The following is a 15,377-nucleotide window of genomic DNA, read 5'->3' as shown; positions in this document are numbered from 1 at the left end:
TGTATCCTTTCTTAATGGCCACATAGATATATTTCCAGGATATTTGTACCCTCCCTTCAGGGCCATATAGTGTTATATTTTCAGGCTATTTGTACCATTCCTTAACAGCCACATAGATATATTTCCAGGCTATTTGTATCCTTCCTTAAGGGCCACATAGTTGCATTTCCAGCATATTAGTACCATTCCTTAAGGGTCACATAGATATATTTCCAGGATATTTTTACTATTCCTTATGGGCCATATAGTTATACTTCCAGGTGATTCGTACCCTTCCTTAAGGGTCACAGTTATATTTCCAGACTATTTGTACCATTCCTTAAGGGCCACATTGTTATATTTTCCAGTTATTTGTACCATTACTTAAGGGCCACATAGATACATTTCCAGAATATTTGTACTATTCCTTTAGGACCACATAGATATATTTCCAGGCTATTTGTATCCTTCCTTATGGGCCACATAGATATATTTCCAGGCTATTTGTATCCTTCCTTATGGGCCATATAGATATATTTCCAGGCTATTTGTATCTGTCATTAATGGCCACATAGTTATATTTCCAGACTAGTTATATTTCCAGATTATTTGTATCCTTCCTTAAGAGACACATAGATATATTTCCAGGCTATTTGTATCCTTTCTTATGGGCCACAGAGATAAATTTCCAGGCAGTTTCCAGGCTATTTGTACATAGATATATTTCCAGGCTAATTTGTATCCTTTCTTATGGGCCACATAGATATATTTCCAGACTATTTGTATCCTTCCTTATGGTCCACATAGATATATTTCCAGGATATTGTATCCTTCCTTATGGGCCATATAGATATATTTCCAGGCTATTTGTATCTTTTCTTAAGGGCCATATAGTTGCATTTCCAGGCTGTTTGTATCCTTCATTAATAGCCAATTAGTTATATTTCCAGGCTATTTGTACCCTTCCTTAAGGGCCATATAGTTAGTCAAAATGTGGAATAATTTGTTAATTCTTTTCCATGTATAAGGTAGGGGCATCAAGTGTTACTTTTGTCTGTCTATCCATCGTGTTTTTATTTAGGTCACATTTTAGCCTTTGTGTTGGGGCATTCATGTTTCATGAACAGTTTCTGTTTGAGTAATGCTTCTCATGATGGGCATTTTAGAATTGTCTTGGAATGTTCTCCATTTGAGTAAGCATAATGGAATCACCTGTTAACAAATTGTGAGGTAATTAAAAGAGATTTTTGTATTATTACTTGCACACTTTTAAACTAACTTTACTGTCAGACTTGATAACAAATGAAATTTCAACATTTAACATGTATCACTTTTGTCTTGACATGTACCACTTTTGTGTTGACCACAGTTAGGTGGAATTTCTTAGAAGATCATTTAAAATCATTCTGATTTTAATTTGTTTTGATGAGACTTTGTGTGACTTATTGTTATGCCTTCCCATCAGTCTGTGATGTCACTAATTCAGTTTGATGAGACTTTGAGTGACTTGTTGTCATGCCTTCCCATTAGTCTGTGATGTCACTAATTCAGTTTGATGAGACTTTGAATGACTTAATGTCATGCCTTCCTATCAGTCTGTGATGTCACTAATTCATTTTGATGAGACTTTGAGTGACTTGTTGTCATGTCCTTCCATAAGTCTGTGATGTCACTAATTCAGTTTGATGAGACTTTGTGTGACTTATTGTTATGCCTTCCCATCAGTCTGTGATGTCACTAATTCAATTTGATGAGACTTTGAATGATTTATTGCTATTCTTCCCCTTCAGTCTTTGATTTCACCTATTTAGTTTGATCAGACTCTGTGACTTGTTATTCTTTCCCTTCAGTCTTGTGATGTCACTAATTTAGTTTGGTGAGACTTTTTTTGACTTCTTGTTATTCTTTCCTTTCAGACTGTGATGTCTCTAATCATAATGCTGCTGTGTAGTTGCACCAACATCACATGTCTTGTTCTGCGTCAGCGGAATTCTCGCCAGCTGCACAGGCTGAGTGAAAGCACCAAACTTGCATCTGATTCCTCAGACAGAGAGAGACTTATCAAGCCTTCTGAGTGCCAGCAGCCTTGTATAAACTCAGCAGCCAATCTTTTGGATGATATAGATGAAAATGGAGGAGGAGATGTAGGAAAGTACAGGTCAGCAGAAAATTGTGTGTCCTGCAAGTCTCATGCAAGCAAAGGTAAAGAACAGTGTGCTTTTCTTCACAAGACTTTAATATTGAGGATATAATTGTACTTTCTCATCTTTTAAAAAAGAAATGATGATATATAAACTCAGATCTATGGATAATATATGCATGGTATTATTTCTGTAAAATATATTACCCAATGACATTAACATTGGGAAATAACATTCTGCTGTTCTGAATCCAGCTCTCAATAAATTTTGAGAAAAAAACATCTTCCGTCATGTGTATAAATGGAAGTAAATCTTGCATAGTTACTTCCCTTGTTCCTCCTAGGTGGCCACCCGTATCCTACATGTTTACCAGTTTAGATTTTTGCTTGCAGCTGTAGAAAATGCCTCCAAAGAATATGTTGCTATTTATATTTAATTCTGAACATCCATCATTTATTTTAGTGGTTTTCTAAGTAAAAAGGTTGATTTACCTAGTGTATACAACATCTGTGTTTTTCCCAGTGAATTTAGTTATATTTATGCATTTCTTTTTACATGTTGTAGTTGTTTGTGTGATATCAGTCTGTAACATCCAAGTTTTCACCAGTATATTGTGCTGTTAAATTTCAGTTAATGATTTACTTCTTAAGTTGTCTTTGGAGATGCAAGCTTGCATATTTGAACAATTTGTGTATTTGTTGTTTGCATTTGTTTTGTTGGTTTTTTTTGGCTGATTTTAATTATGGAGATGTCAGTCAAGTACAAGAAGTGCAGATGAATTGAAATTATGGAGGGCAAACTTGAGATGTGCCTTACCTGGATACAGGTTTCTTTCTCACGCTCATGTAGCATGTATGCAATATTGGCAGATGTTTGGTCCAGTGTCTTTAGGCAGCAAATGAATGACAATGGAAAAAGGACACACTGTAAATCTTCTGAACATGAAGTATTAATAATTCATACAAATTCTGAATCGATGGCCATTTTCATGGTGAATGTCAAGATGCCACCCACACCTCCCATAAAGATAACTTAAAAAGCACCTACAGTAACATACATTTCAGATCCAGTCGAAGTCACACCAAATGTTTCCTCTCCTGCAATATTTTAGTCTTGTATGATACTCATGCAACAGAAAGCTCTGTTGTCCTGATTGTTGATGAGTGAGTTGGACAAAACTAGTACATTTTTGACTAAGCTTTGCACCCCACTTGTTACAAGTCTCTATCCCCACCGAAGCTTGGATTTAGGAACATTGATGCTGCACGTCATATAAATTTGCCTTATCCATCCCAGCTGCCAATCAACTGGTCCAAGCAGTTTGCAGTTTTGGCAGTAGAACCTCTTTTACTCATGGTGGCAATGCAGCATTATCATTGCCAAATGGAATGCTGTATCCCTGGATGCTGAGTGTACAGGAGGAGCTCAATTTCCAAGTCAGTGCAGGGGTTGACACAGACTTGCATGAACATTTTGATCCAACCATGGAAAGGATGGAATTTAGTTTTAAGGTAGCAATCAAATAGATATACAGAATTTTGCCTCTGTTCGAATGCTATCCTCCATTGGCAGCCAACAATATGTACAAAGTCATCTCTGTTTGAATGCTATCCTCCATTGGCAGCCAACAATATGTACAAAGTCATCTCTGTTTGAATGCTGTCCTCCTTTGGCAGCCAACAATATGTACAAAGTCATGGTGGATATGGATGATGATAAACAGACATCCTTCAGAACTTTACCACAGTCATCAAAGTTTGCAGAAATTACTGTGTGTCTCTCAGATAAAATTTGTGACCCCAGTAATTTGCATGCTTTCTTTACTCTAAGTCACTTGCCTGTAACCTTCACATCACACTGGTACAAATCACATACTGATGTTTATCATTTGGATGTACCTAGCTTTAACAAGGATATTAATGCTAACATCATGTCTGCTTCACTGTGTTGTAAAGAGGACAGACAAGTATACAATGCCATATTTATGTTGGTCAGGAACATCATGTTGACTTTCTCCCTACTTGACCTGGCATCTTGGGTGATCTTAGCCTAGCTGACAAGGCCAAAAGTGACTATGCCTGGGTTTCAGTAGGCCTTATTTCCAAGGTAGTCACTTGGGCTGCTTACCACATGATAGTGAATGCCCCAATAGCCTCTTGTAACCATGACTTGATTAGAACAGATGCATTCTAACTTGCAGTCTTCTTCTCTAAAACCCCAGCATGTGGCAACCCTGCACCTCCTCCTCTTCAATTTGAATATCAGATGAAGGAAGTGAGAAGGCAGACAGCACTGGAGTTGGTCCTTAAGTTCTCCATGCAAGGCCCTGTTTCAGCATGACCCAAGTCAGGGAGCAGACCAGAAAAGGGAGGATTGGGTACAGAAAGAGCACAGGATATTCTCAGCAACAGCTGTATCCTATTTGTGGTCAGGTGAATTGTATGCAGCAATATGTCCCTATCTTCTGTAGAGAGGATGGGGTGGGGTATTGGGATGATGATGGGGGTGAAAATGAGATTTATCCTTTACCAAGTCTTCTACCAAGTGTCAGTGACTTGCCATCCTTTTTATTGTCTGACATCCTTCCTGTGGGCAACTCCTGATTTTCCAGACTTGGATCAGCCTGTTTCTGTCAGTGATTGGGTAATTCACTTTATGTTGAAGGAAATCAGGACCTCATCCATCCAGCCCCCTCCACTTTTGTCATACCCATTCATAATGGAGATCCCACCCAATCCCATGAAGGCAGACTTTTTACAGAATTAAATGGGTTTTGGAAGACCAGAATCCTGGGGGGTGTATTCCAGACATTTCTGCTTGCAAAGATAAATAGAAAATTGAGATTCAATCAGTTTATTATTTTCTTAAGTTCAAGATAGAGACAGCAAGGTTCATCCTTCTGTCTGTGTGACTCTATGAATACACTGTCTCAACCAGTCCAACATGCATTTCCATATACTTGTTCTACCTGTATCATGCAAATACCTGTGCTTTGCCTGCCTCAAGATAGTGTTCCAGTTCTGCACCCTTCAGTTTGCCCATTGTCTCAACCCCAGAACATTCAGCAAGACATTGGACTGTGCCATGCTCCACTTCAGGATGACCTCCTCTACCGTGATAATGGCTTACCTGAACTCTTCCTGTTTTAGTGGAAGGACAAGGAGTGGCTAGCACCAAGAATGCCTCTATAAGCCACATGACCGGAAATTTAAATCCGTTTAGATGCCAGTTTGTTGTGTTGAGGGCACACTTGATGTTGATCTTTCTGACAGTCACTGGCCAGCAGACTCGGCAAGAGAAGTCTTTTTGCATTAGGTTCCTGGAAATGAAGCCCATTCTCAGCTCTTCTTACTCTTAAGTGGAATGCATTCTAAAGAAAAGAGTTCTTTTATGTTAGACAATTCGGTTGTAATGAACTACTTCATCAAACAAGGAAGGACCAAATCACCAGATCTTTGCATTATGGTGTGGGATTACCTTTCTTGATGTGGCCAATGTCATAAAAATAAACAAGATTGACACATACCAGGCAGCCTCATTGTCCTGGCCCACTCTGTCAGTGATAGGCCCCTGTCTCTATACAGAGTGGTCTCTCTATACATCCAACTTTCATCAACTCTGCATCCTATGGAACTGACCTATGCTAGACCTATTCATGGCGAGGTGGAATAAGAAACTGGACACATTAATCTCTCCATTCCCAGGCTTAGGGGCATGGGGTGTCAGTGCCTCTTTCAATCTTCTGGGAGAGAAGATGGTCATTGGCCTTTCCTCCAGCAGTTCTAATGCCAAAACTAATCCAGAAAACGATGGGCATAACTTGCAGAATAGTTCTTATTTCCCCTTTCTGATGTGACAAATCAGGGATCAGTGATCTGCTAGATTTAGTGACAGACATAACCAGTAAAATCATAACGACCTTTATACTGCTCAGACAGCAGAGGTCACCAGGATTCCATCCATGTCCAGAGAAGCTCCTTGTTCATGCCTGGTTATTATCATGGATGCCCTGTGCATAGAGGAGTTTGGTATTTTGATAGTGGAGAAGAACATGACAGCTTGACTACTTCTGACATGCATCTAAAGAAAGTGGTGAGTTTACAGTGACTGGTGTTGTGTTAACGATGGCAGACCACTCTCAGCCTCTGGTCCCCATCTGGCTATCTTCTTTTTCATCTTTGAAGACAATTTAAGTATCACATATCACAATCAAGGGATACTGTTCCATGATGTTGGACCGCTTCTATGGCCTAAGTGGTTAGAGCATCTGCCTCAAATGTGGGAGATCATGGGTTTGAACACCAGATGAGTCATACCAAGACTTATAAAAATGGTACTAGCAGCTGCCTTGTTTGGTGCTCTGCATTATGAGATTAGTGTTAGGACTGGTCAGCCTAGTGCCAGGATAATGTGACTGGGTGGGACATCATGCTACACGTCTGCAGCATGTTCCATTGCTAGACATCACTCTAAACTGGCGTACTGCAGGCATCGTGTCAATATGAATAAAATTGTTAAAGCTATTTTTACAAAAATCTAAATTTCTCAAGTCTCCTTGATGTCAGACATTCCTTCCCACCCTTCCTTGCTAATGTGAGCATCATGTACAAGTTTTGCTCCAGCTTAACCTGGTAAATATCCAGGATATGGGCAGCCACACACAGGAACAAGGAGAATAACTTGAGTTACTTCCCTTCCTTTTTATGATATCTAGGGGGAAAGAATGTTTTTCATCTGTCAGTGAAGGCTGGATTCAAAGCTAGCAGAGACTAACTCATGTTTTACTAAAAATTTCCATTTTGTCTTTGAAATATAAGTATTTCTTAAATTAGGCCTTGTGAATGTGTACTGAATAGAATTTGACCAAATTTTACAGGAAGCATTCTGACATGAAAGCCTTTAAACTTTTACAATTGATACTGATCCTTTTTCAAATCTGGCTTCTGTTATTAAAAATTGAAAGAAAAGACTTTAAAATCTTGCCACTTTTACAATAAATGGAAAAGCCTTCAAATGATTTATTTTTAAATCCACAAAACAGAATTGACCAAACTTAATATAAAACATCATGGCACGAAGGTCTTTCTAACTATTACAGACTTAATGTGAAACATCATGGCATGAAGGTCTTTCTATTACAGACTTAATATAAAACATCATGGCACAAAGGTCTTTCTGACTGTTACAGACTTAATATAATACATCATGGCACAAAGGCCTTTCTAACTATTACAGACTTAATATAAAACATCATGGCACGAAGGCCTTTCTAACTATTACAGACTTAATGTAAAACATCATGGCATGAAGATTTTTCTATTAAAGACTTAATATAAAACATCATGGCACAAAGGTCTTTCTGACTATTACAGACTTAATATAAAACATCATGGCACGAAGGTCTTTCTATTACAGACTTAATATAAAACATCATGGCACGAAGGTCTTTCTAAATATTACAGACTTAATATAAAACATCATGGCACGAAGGCCTAACTATTACAGACTTAATATAAAGGATTATGGCACGAAGACCTTTCTAACTATTATAGACTTAATATAAAGCATCATGGCACAAAGGTCTTTCTAACTATTACAGACTTAATATAAAACATCATGGCATGAAGGCCTTTCTAACTATTACAGACTTAATATAAAACATCATGGCACGAAGGTCTTTCTAACTATTACAGACTTAATGTAAAACATGGCACGAAGGTCTTTCTAACTATTTCAGACTTAATGTAAAACATCATGGCACGAAGGTCTTTCTAACTATTACAGACTTAATGTAAAACATCATGGCACAAAGGTCTTTCTATTACAGACTTAACATAAAACATCATGGCACAAAGGCCTTTCTAACTATTACAGATCATTCTGATCTGCCATCAAATATTACACCAAAAAAAATAGAGAAAGCTTTAAACAGATTTTTAAAAATTGCTGTTAAGAATGTGGCTCATTTTGACAGTATTATGGGATAAAGGACTTCCAGTTTTGTACACATTTTCTTGATTCATCATCATTTATAGCAGCTATTTCCAAAACTTGAAAAACTTCAAACAAGGACTTCTCAAAAACTGTTGAACAGAATTTAAAAAATTTAACAGAAGACATTCTAGCCTGAAGACCTTTCAAGATTTTACAACAAATGATGTCAGTCCATATTAAATATGGCCATAGTTACCTACACAAAATAAGTTTTCAAACAACTTAAAAAAATTTTAACATAATTTGACCAAAGTTAACATACAACATGATCCTGGTATAACAGCCTTTCAGTTTTATACAATGAAATAATTTTCATCTCTGATCTAATATGGCCTCTGTAATTAAAAATATAATTTTTTTAATGACATTCATAAACCAGTCCACAATTGTTGATCAAGTTTGACAAGTGAGGGAAGTGAGCTTGGGCCCACCATGGACTCTTGCTTCCAGAAATGGGTAAATTGTTTTTGTCTGTGTAAAAAAATTAGAAAATTTTTGAAAATGTGAAGTGTAGTATAGGACCACAATGATCTTTATTTACAGCACTGTATAAATTTCTTTTGTAAAATACTTTATGAATACATATATTTCCAGCTGTGAATGAGTTTAAACTGTTCATGTTTGATCTTTTATTATGCAGTGTTACCGAATGCATGCAGAAAGTTTAAAATCTTTTCTTGACTTTTTTTTAGTGAGTAATCTTTCTGAACTTGTCAAACTACCATAGAAAGATTTGAAATAGTGTGTTTTCTTTGTTAGAGTCTGGTACCAGCTACGTTAAAATGCAAAATGTCAGTTTATTTAAAATGGCTTGATTCTAATTTGCCAGTAGTACATACAAATTATTTTCACTTGTCTTGGCAGAAACCAATATAGAAGATATCATGCCTTTCCCTGACAAAGACAAATCAAAAGAATCTACAACCTATGACCCAAGTCCAAGCACCAGCTCACGTAATTCCAGTAATAGTGATCTCTATGACTCGGTTGATGAACGCACATGTCTGACAAATAGCTGCTCAACTGAACAGCGACAACAATGTGTAGGATTAATCCGTTCCTATAATGCTACTGTGAACACAACAATTCCGGTGGATATGGAGGCCAATGTGCAGGATGAAGTGTCTCTCAAACCACCATTGTTGACAGATGAATATCAGAGCAACCGTTTTGTCATACTCCTGTTGTGTATGCAGCTGTCCATGTTCATAGTATGTATTTCGTAATGATTTTGTTGTAAACATAACATCTTACTCAGCTGCTCACAATTCAAAATAGCTGAAAGATGGTGTTTGTCATGTGTGTTATCATTACATTATATGGATGCTATGGCCATTACATGTTGACATGATGTCTTGTCATGTGTTATCATTACATAATATAGGCAGTATGGCTTTACATGTTGACATGATGTTTTGTCATGTGTGTTATCATTACATTATGTTGACACTATGGCCATTACATGTTGACATCATGTCTTGTTATGTGTGTTATCATTACATTAGTTTGACCCTATGGCCATTACATGTTGACATGATGTCTTGTCATGTGTGTTATCATTACATTATATAGACAGTATGGCCATTATATGTTGACATGAGGTCTTATCATGTGTATTATCATTACATTATGTTGACACTATAGCCATTACATGTTGACATGATGTTTTGTCATGTGTGTTATCATTACATTATGTGGACACTATGGCCATTACATGTTAACATGATGTCTTGTCATGTGTGTTATCATTACATTATATGGATACTATGGCCATTACATGTTGACATGATGTCTTGTCATGTGTGTTATCATTACATTATGTGGACACTATAGCCATTACATGTTGACATCATGTTTTGTCATGTGTGTTACCATTACATTATATGGACACTATAGCCATTACATGTTGACATGATGTCTTGTCGTGTGTTATCATTACATTATATGGACACTATAGCCATTACATGTTGACATGATGTTTTGTCATGTGTGTTATCATTACATTATGTGGACACTATGACCATTACATGTTGACATGATGTCTTGTTATGTGTGTTATCATTAGATTATATGGACACTATGGCCATTATATGTTGACATCATGTCTTATGTGTGTTATCATTACATTATGTGGACACTATGGCCATTACATGTTAATATGATGTCTTGTCATGTGTGTTATCATTACATTATGTGGACACTGGCCATTACATGTTGACATGATGTCTTGTCATGTGTGTTATCATTACAGCACAAGATAGGCTATACTTGGTGGCCATTACGTGTTGACGTGATGTCTTGTCATGTGTGTTATCATTACATTATATGGACACTATGGCCATTACATGTTGACATAATGTCTTGTCATGTGTGTTATCAATTCTTTATATGGATGCCACATTACATGTTGTGTGTTATCATTACATTATATGGACACTGGCCATTATATGTTGAAATGAGGTCTTGTCATGTGTGTTATCATTACATTATATGGATACTATGGCCATTACATGTTGACATCATGTCTTGTCATGTGTGTTATCGTTACATTATATGGACACCATAGCCATTATATGTTGATATGATGTCTTGTTATGTGTGTTATCATTACTTTATATGGATGCTACATTACATGTTGACATGATGTCTTGTCATGTGTGTTTTCATTACATTATTTGGACACTGTGGCCATTACATGTTGACATGATGCCTTGTCATGTGTGTTATCATTACTTTATATGGATGCTATGGCCATTACATGTTGACATGATGTCTTGTCATGTGTGTTATCATTACTTTATATGGATGCTACATTACATGTTGACATGATGTCTTGTCATGTGTGTTATCGTTACATTATATGGACACAATAGCCATTACATGTTGACATGATGTCTTGTCATGTGTGTTATCATTACTTTATATGGATGATATGGCCATTACATGTTGACGTCATGTCACGTGTGTTATCATTACATTATATGGATGCTATGGCCATTAAATGTTGACATGATGCTTTGTCATGTGTGTTATCATTACATTATATGGATACTATGGCCATTACATGTTAACATGATGTCTTGTCATGTGTGTTATCATTACATTATATGGACACTATAGCCATTACCTGTTGACATGATGTCTTGTCATGTGTGTTATCATTACATTATGTGGACACTATGGCCATTACATGTTGACATGATGTCTTGTCATGTGTGTTATCATTACATTATTTGGACACTATAGCCATTACATGTTGACATGATGTTTTGTCATGTGTGTTATCATTACGTTATATGGACACTATGACCATATGTTGACATCATGTTTTGTCATGTGTGTTACCATTACATTATATGGACACTATAGCCATTACATGTTGACCTGATGATGTTGTTGTTGTTGTTGTTGTTGTGGGGTTTAACGCCATTTTTCAGCACATGATAGGCTATACATGGCGGCCAGTATTAATGGTGGAGGAAGAACCCAGGAAAACCTTGGAAAGAACCACCGACCCACGAGAAGCTACTGGCAAGCTTTCTCACATACCCACATTGGGTGAATCCAAGACTCAAACCGGTGCAGACAGAGGTGAGATGGCAGTGATCCGTAACGGAGAGCGCTTTAGACCACTCGGCCACTCAGGGGCCCCTTGACCTGATGTCCTGTCTTGTGTGTCATCATTACATTTTATGGACACTATAGCCATTACCCGTTGACATGATGTCTTGTTATGTGTGTTATCATTACATTATATGGACAGTGGCCATTACATGTTGCATGATGTCATGTCATTTGTTATCATTACACAATGTTTACACTGTGGCCATTTCATCTTGACATGATATCATGTCACATGTACTATCATTGCATGATATTGTCACTATTGCTATTAGATCTTGACACCATGTCTATCACATCATAGCATGATATCATATCAAATACTTTTTGACCTCATGAACTTGTGTCTTTATGAACCAATGAAATTTCCTTTTGAGGAAATTCCAAATTAACTTAATTTGGTATAACGTAGGAGTTGAAGCCTAAAACCATATTTTAACTTCTAGGTTTTGGAATTTGGAGTACAACTATGCTCCACCACCATTGCCAGTTATCTGATTCACTATAAGTTTACTTTCACTTGGGCAAGGTCAGTAATACTAAATACAGATGAAAGAGTCAAGATTAGAACTAAAGTAGTAATTCTCCCAGAACAGATTTCATTAATGAAAAGCAAACAACCATAAACCTAACATCATCTTCAAATAATTGATTAAATAAATTTAAACGGAGCAAAAGAAAGAGAAAGATGGGGAGAGACAGAGACAGTTATAATAAATAATCAAAGACATTGGTGGGAAAATACAATGAAATAGGTATCTTTTCATATGATAAGTTTATATTTTAAAATTTTTGGCATCCATTTGATGTCACAGACTGCAAATTCAAAAAGAGTGATAAAACAGACTTGTAATATGTGGTCTGGTTTAAAAAAAGGAATAACTGACATTACATTTCTCCATTGAATCTTCCACTTAGAAACATTTGTAAAATAGCTGCAATTAGCTAAATTACTAAGAGAGCTCCTGTACTTACATGCACCAGTAAGAATAAAATATCTGTAAAATTCCATACACAAATGAACAAATTCCACAAAACTAACTTCAGATATCACCAACACATTTATTAAAATAAACACCATTATATCAAACAGGATTCCATAGATATATGTCTTCCATCAGTCCTTTCATTCTATCCGAATTAATTTCTTCCGTTTGTTGTTGTTCACTCGACCTTTGTCATAGCAACATTATTCTGTTCATTCTTTAGTAGCAAGTGATATCCATCATGACCAATACAGTCCTAAAAATTGTTTATTGAATATATTCAAGTTACTAGTTGTTTGCTGAGACATGGTAATTTTCAACGTCCTGTGAGTCATACTAAATGTATGTACATGAATGCCTCTGTTCGTGGGAAGTAGACCAATGGCAGTGTGAGAGAAAAAGCCCATATTTCGTGCAGTTAATTGGTATAGTGGATTGGATTATGACATTAGTTGACATATTCAAACAGGATGGGGCAGAACTTGAAAATTTCACTGACCCACAGTACAAGGCATGTAGAGAACAGGCATGCACATTATCCAACTTAACCAGACTCTTGGGTTATGCCCACTCACACAGTTAAATGGATAATTCTTTTTATTATGGTCGTTTCATCTTGAAATAATGTCATGTCATGTGCATTGTCTTGCACAATATTGACACCATGACCATTACATCTTGACATGATGTCATGTCAGTATAGCAAATATCATTTGTCAAAAACAAAAACGGATGCCTTCATGTAATAATTTGGGTAAGGTGGGGGTAGGTCTTTAGGATTTCAAACGTAACAAAAATAATGTAGAAATTATTTATTTAATTACTTTGAACATGCCAAGTGTCAGTTATCAGTATGACACTTGGCGTTAAGGCTGTCAAAGCTTAATTCTGTTTAGTACTGTATATGCTCGCTTACAAGTTGAGTCAAACTGCAAACAACAAAGAGCCTGATTTGCCGTAGCATAATGTGCCAGTAGATCAGGGTCTTTGTTGTTTGTTTTACTGATTACTGCTAACAAACTGCACAAACCCATATCTGTTGGCACATTATGCAACACAAGATCTGGGTCTGTGCAGTTTGCAGTTGTACTCGACTTACAGGCAAGTATGTACGGTATTATGTGAGTCATGGTAATATTTGTAGTATCAGTTACTACAGTATTGAAGTGGGATTTTCTTTTAGTGAGTGCAGTGGTCACCCACTTTTAAGGTCAGCCCTTCTACAGCAGGAAAGTGGCCTTATAAGAAGAGTGTCCCTTCTAGATAGGGATTGCATAGATGTTGAGTAGTAATTGCCTATAAAGTATAAAAGGCATTACTAATTTTTAATTATTTGATTTTTCATTGAAAAATCATAGAAATGTTATCATGTTATGGAAACAATGTGATAAAGTTTGTATCAATGTTATTAAAATAATTAGGAATAAATATCAATCATTGCCAGAATAATCGGGGCAAAAATGTTTGACTTTCACGGTTGATTCCGGTTTTTTCAGTCACTGCAGTAGAATGTATATTAAAGATGCTTACCATATGTAGCTGCTTATGGGATGAGTCCAACTGCAAACTGCACATACCCAGATCTGGCATCACATAATGTGCCAGCAGGTCAGGGTCTGTGTAGTTTGTCAGGAGTAAGTAGAACAAACAATATATACTCAGGTCTGTAGGCACATAATTTTATGGCAGATCAGGATCTTCCTCGATTGCAATTTGACTCGACTTATAAGTGTGTATATATCGAATTTGAAGCTTTTTAACATAAATTTCATAGTAGTTAGCAAAGTACTCTTCCTGTTTTCATTTATTTGATCTTGTTTCACTTTTTTAAAAATGAGAATGTCTAATGACATTTTGCACTTTTTTGCAGCAACTTATTCCTTCATTGACAACTTGTAATTATTAAATGTGATGATCACTGTTTGCAAAAGAAGTGAGCTTGTCATGTGATAGATTGGCTTTTGATCTGGCACCCTTTAAAGTGCATTTTGGAATTTTAAAGAGATGCCACAACAGGTAACAAATCATTTTTACTTTTTAGTGACTGAATCTCACACTAACTTGAGCTGAATAATACTGTCCTTCTCAGTGGTCAACTGCTCATGTGGGTTAAGTTGTTAGGGTGGGTGTCCACCTTGGATGCTGGAGGTCGAAGGTTTGAGCCATGGCCAAGTCATATCAAAGACTTATAAAAATGGAACTAGCAGCTGCCTTGCTTGGCGCTCAGCATTAAGAGGTTGGTGTTAGGACTGGTTGGCCTAGTGACGGGATAATGTGCCTGGAGGTGGGAACATTATGCTAAATGTCACTGGCATGATGCCCCAGTGCTGGACATCACCATAAACTGCCACACTGCATATACTGTAGCGATATGGCTGAAAAATTGTTCAAGCAGCATTAAAAATCCAAATCACACACACACACATACAGTCAACAGGTACATTTGTCATCTTGATAATTATCAATGGTAATAATAGTAGTTAACTAAAGTGACAAAACCTAACATCGTAGGAATACACAGTGATGGATTTAAGTTACATTATCAGTATGTTGGATCATATATATATATATATATATATATATATATATATATATATATATATATATATATATATATGAAAATGAATAAATCAACAAACATTATATGGCCAGTTGA

At 36.5% G+C, this 15,377-nt stretch overlaps 1 protein-coding gene across 4 annotated transcripts in view; it reads left to right on the top strand.

Moving 5' to 3' along the window:
* The window catches only part of LOC149779611 (lysosomal cholesterol signaling protein-like), an 85,194-nt gene that overhangs the window by 48,622 nt on the left and 21,195 nt on the right, over positions 1 to 15,377 (top strand). For all 4 annotated transcript variants that reach the window (XM_089940395.1, XM_089940399.1, XM_089940397.1 and 1 more), the window contains exons 10-11: positions 1,896 to 2,181; positions 8,979 to 9,325. In XM_089940395.1, the coding sequence (XP_089796521.1) occupies positions 1,896 to 2,181; positions 8,979 to 9,325 (633 nt within the window). The remainder of the gene's footprint in view (positions 1 to 1,895; positions 2,182 to 8,978; positions 9,326 to 15,377) is intronic.

The sequence above is a fragment of the Sinohyriopsis cumingii genome, chromosome 17, assembly GCF_028554795.1.
Source record: "Sinohyriopsis cumingii isolate HCF-2022 chromosome 17, ASM2855479v2, whole genome shotgun sequence".
In the NCBI taxonomy this organism is placed as follows: domain Eukaryota; kingdom Metazoa; phylum Mollusca; class Bivalvia; order Unionida; family Unionidae; genus Sinohyriopsis; species Sinohyriopsis cumingii.
This window is presented reverse-complemented; position numbering and strand designations above follow the sequence as displayed.